General features: G+C 39.9%; 1 protein-coding gene across 1 annotated transcript; it reads left to right on the top strand.

Moving 5' to 3' along the window:
• Positions 1 to 414: 414 nt before the first annotated feature.
• Positions 415 to 2,483, top strand: SMIM26 (small integral membrane protein 26). The gene is made up of 2 exons (XM_079124634.1): positions 415 to 559; positions 1,810 to 2,483. The coding sequence occupies exons 1-2, from the start codon at positions 442 to 444 to the stop codon at positions 1,974 to 1,976; spliced, it is 285 nt and encodes a 94-aa protein (XP_078980760.1). The 5' UTR covers positions 415 to 441; the 3' UTR covers positions 1,977 to 2,483.
• Positions 2,484 to 4,070: the final 1,587 nt, after the last annotated feature.

Raw genomic sequence — 4,070 nt, 5'->3', positions numbered from 1 at the left:
GTACCCAGAATTCACCTAGAGTTCCAGACAGGAAAATGAGTGAAGAGTTGCGGCGAGAGAGAAGTGGTATCCTTGAAAATATGCCAAGTTGAAGAGAAATGGAATTAACCTTTTCAAATACCACCTGACATATAAGAATGGCATTGCAATTTTTCACGTGAGAAGTTTCGGCTCTGAAAAATTAGCACCTGTTCGCCACCACGTGGTTTGTACGGTAGCTAGTACGAAGCTTCGCACCGAAGTCTCTGACCCGGATATGTCCCTGCTCAAACATGCTAGTGGAGAACGACTTTCGAACTACACGCCCCAAGATGCATCGCGCCAGAGCAGGAAGTGGCCGCGGGACCTGTTTCTCATTGGTGGCGGCGGCTCCTGTAACCGACCGGTGCGAGGACCCGCTTCCGCTCTGCTTCAGAGGTCTGGGCTCTAGGCCACGGCGCCATGCACCCCGAGCGGGCCGCGTCCTGGTACCGGCGGATGTCTGTGGTCTACGCACTGGGCAGCTGGACACTGTTGGGTTCCGTGTTTTACAAGTTCGGCCAGAAAAAAAAGCCACCAGGTAGTGTTCCCCAGGCCTGTCTCCTGACACGCTGCCATCCGGGGGAAGTTCCCAGGAGGTCATGGACGAAATTTGAAGTTCCAGGTTTATTCTGCAGAACTAGACGAAGCGGTGGCTTAGAGCCATTTGTGATAATGGCCTCTGCAGAGAACTAAATGTCAGCAACTGCTTTTAAAATAGTTACCTGAATCTTGTTTTTTGAATAAAATAAATCTGTAAAGTCCAAGATGGGATTTCAGAGACCTGACACGGCAGCTCAACTAAGTGATGCTTTGAATCATTAGCTCTCGTCGCATATGGCGAGCAATTAATTTTAAGCTTTTTAGCACGCTAGGACTGTTAACGTCTTCCCAGTTACTGGACTGATTAGGGAATCCCTCAATCATTAAATAAATGCTGGAACTCTGTAGAGATGGAAAGTTGGTTAGTGTATTTGCCAGGGGCTGTGAGGGGTGGGAAAGAATGGGGAGTGACTGCTACAGGTATGGGTTTTTGTTGTTGTTTTATTTTGCTTTGTTTTCTACTGACGAAAATATTCCAGAATCGCTGATTGCACAAATCTGAATATATTAAAAACCATTGAATTATTTGTTTGGTACTGAGGATTGAACCCAGGGGCGCTTAAGGCTGAGCCACCACATCCCCAGCCCTTTTTATATTTTTTATTTAGAGACAGGGTCTCGCTAAGTTGCTTAGGGCCTTGCTAATAAGTTGCTGAGACTGGCTTTGAACTTGGCGATCCTCCTGCCTTAGCCTCCCTACCGGCTGGGAGAATTGTATCTTTTAAAGTGAGTTAATTATATGTTATAGTATATATATGTCAATGAGTGTAAAACACGTGCTGAAAGTGTCATTTGTTCATGAATATTATCAGTCTTCTAAATGTACACACATCCAGTATTATTTATGTCCAGTAGTTAAGCGTTTAATATCTAATTGTCATGTTTTTCCTTACTTTTTTTTCTTTTTTCTCAATACCGAGGATTGAACTCAGGGTTGCTCTACCACCGTGTTATATCCCCAACCCTTTTCAAACAATGTGTTAAATTCTAAGACATGGTCTCACCAAGTTACTGCACCTGGCCTTACACTTGAAATCCTCCTGCCCCAGCCTTCTGAATAGTCTTTTTGTTTTTCAAAGAAAGAAAATACAGGCATCTGATGGCATAATTCTTAGTTTATTTCCAGGTCTCTAATGATTGCTTCATAAGTTAATAATTGAGGTGTTCCTTTTTTTTTTTTTTTTTAAGGTGATGAAGTAGAGCAGAAGGATGTCTCAACAAGTCAAATACCTGAGCCCCCAAGAGAGTTTTATGTGGAAACAATCATCACATATAGAGAAGATTTTGTTCCATTTACTAGGAGGATCCTCAACTATTTGAAATCATGGACTGGTAGTTCTGGATCGGAATCATGATTGATGAATTCTGAAAACAAGAACTTTGGTTCAGCATTTAAATTTCATAGATGACTTGGCTTTCATCTTATGTTTGTGAAAAGTATATGTTTAATTTTACTATAAAATAATCATGTTACCATGTAATAAATATTTGTTTGAAAGAAACTAAATAAGAAATTATTCATCTATTTTTCCACAAGTGAAAAGTTGGTTTGAAATTTCACATTGAGAGTTTCCATAAGCTTAGTTTCCTAAAATTATTTCATGTAACTTCATATTTTTTTTCATGTTGCTACTAAACAGAGCCTTAGTGGTTCTTTCAAGGATAAGATTCAGGACTCAGTGGTAGTGTGCTTGCCTAGCATGCATGAAACCTTGGGTTTGATTCCTAGCAACACACACACACAAAAGATTTAACAAAATCTTTTTGTTTAATTTGGGATTCACAGCAGCCCTCTGAGTACTATTGGGTTCTGGGTAAGAATGTTATGAACTCTTGAATTAAATAGACTTGACCTGTTCTTTAGAATCAGTGCAAAATCTCTATTCCTTTAGCAGGTATGGGTTATAGGCCAACTGGCTAGTTCTAAATTCTGGCTAGTTCTGTTCTAAAAACTGAGGGTGACATTCTCACTGGTCACTTTTGGTTGCAAGCAACAAACCCACACAAGTGAGCTTAAATCAAAAGTACATTGGGAACACAGAATTAATGCAGAGAGTATGTTGAGGTCTTCAGGGGACCTGACACTAGGAACTGGAGAGGAAGCAGCCACTCACTCAGCCTACCTGTGCTCTCTGCCTTGTTTATTTTCCTGCTGCTTTTTCTTCTCTTTCTGTAGTAATAGAGCTAGCTTTAGAAGACACTGCTTCCCAGCTGCAGTGCTGAGTTCTGATTAGCCTTTCCTCACTCCAGTGTTTGACCTCCACCTTCTACAGCACTATAACCTTCATACCCTCATCTTGATTTCTCATTTGTTGATTTCACCATATGGATGACCTGAGCATTGCTTTGGTGCAGTCAACCTAAGTGACAAGGATTCCAAAATAGCGAGAAACAGCTCCAGATGCCAGCAGCAGAGACCTCAATTTCTCAAGTGATATCAGAGATCAAGTGTGGGTCAGTGCCATTTGGGTGTGTTGGGTCTATTTATTTGGTTGGCATCAAACTGTTGAGCAAGAAATAGCAGGCAGTGTATACAGAGAAGGTGAGAAGCGAATCAGATGTATGGGAGAGATTGAAACTATAACATGAGCCTGACAGAAAACATCTCCCATCTTCAGTGATGTCCAGAGAAACCAGAAAGGCAAATGGTTGAGGAACTGACAATCTGGCAGGTGAGAGCCATTAATAGGTCACACCTAGGATAAACTTGGACTTCTATTCTCACCAATTTACCCAGGGTCCACTAACTAGTGTGGCCCAAGAGCACATTTGAGTTAGTTTTCTTGGGATTTAGCTGAGTTTATTGGCTAGACCTAATACTTCTCATTTAAACCTAGACATCACTAAACTCAAAATCCATATCCAGCTAGCATGGCTGCTTGGATGTTCTTAAGTTACCTTAAACTCATCTGTCACTTAAATTGCTACTTTTACCGCAAACTTACTCTTTTCTTCCTCAGGGTATTCAGTTGTTAAAATCAGAAACCTGTCACTCCAGACTTTTCCCTTTTCCTGTTCCTTCTCACTCTTCTAGTCACCTAGCCTGTCACTTCTACCTCAAATACAGTTATGTTTTTTAAGGAGGAAGGAAAATACTCCAATAAAGTCAGACATTTAGATAAAATGTACAAATTTCTTTAAAATGTTATTTTCAGTTTTTTCATGGTAATAGAAAATGTCAGTAGTTCTATACCCAGATAGGAGATTAAATAAGATATTAAAGCAATATTCTCAAAACAAGTTACATTTTCACATCTGAACTTTTCTATATATGTGTATATATATATATATTCTATATATGTATATATTATATATAACCTTTTTTCAGAAAATAGATAAAACTACTCAAATACAGCTCTGTCATTTAATGATGCACATATTCTGAGAAGTGTGTTGCAAGGTGATTGCATGATTGTGTGAACATCATAAAAGATTTTCACAATCCTAGC

Source organism: Sciurus vulgaris (genome assembly GCF_902686455.1).
Source record: "Sciurus vulgaris genome assembly, chromosome: 2".
NCBI lineage: Eukaryota > Metazoa > Chordata > Mammalia > Rodentia > Sciuridae > Sciurus > Sciurus vulgaris.
Note: the sequence above shows the minus strand (reverse complement) of the source record. Positions and strands in the feature narration are given on the sequence as shown.

What these genes read in the sequence shown, in the direction of transcription:
- SMIM26 (XM_079124634.1), top strand. Translation starts at nt 442, where the DNA reads ATGCACCCCGAGCGGGCCGCGTCCTGGTACCGGCGGATGTCTGTGGTC. An exon ending in CCAGAAAAAAAAGCCACCAG is followed by an intron (nt 560 to 1,809) that starts GTAGTGTTCCCC and finishes TTTTTTTTTAAG; the next exon opens with GTGATGAAGTAGAGCAGAAG.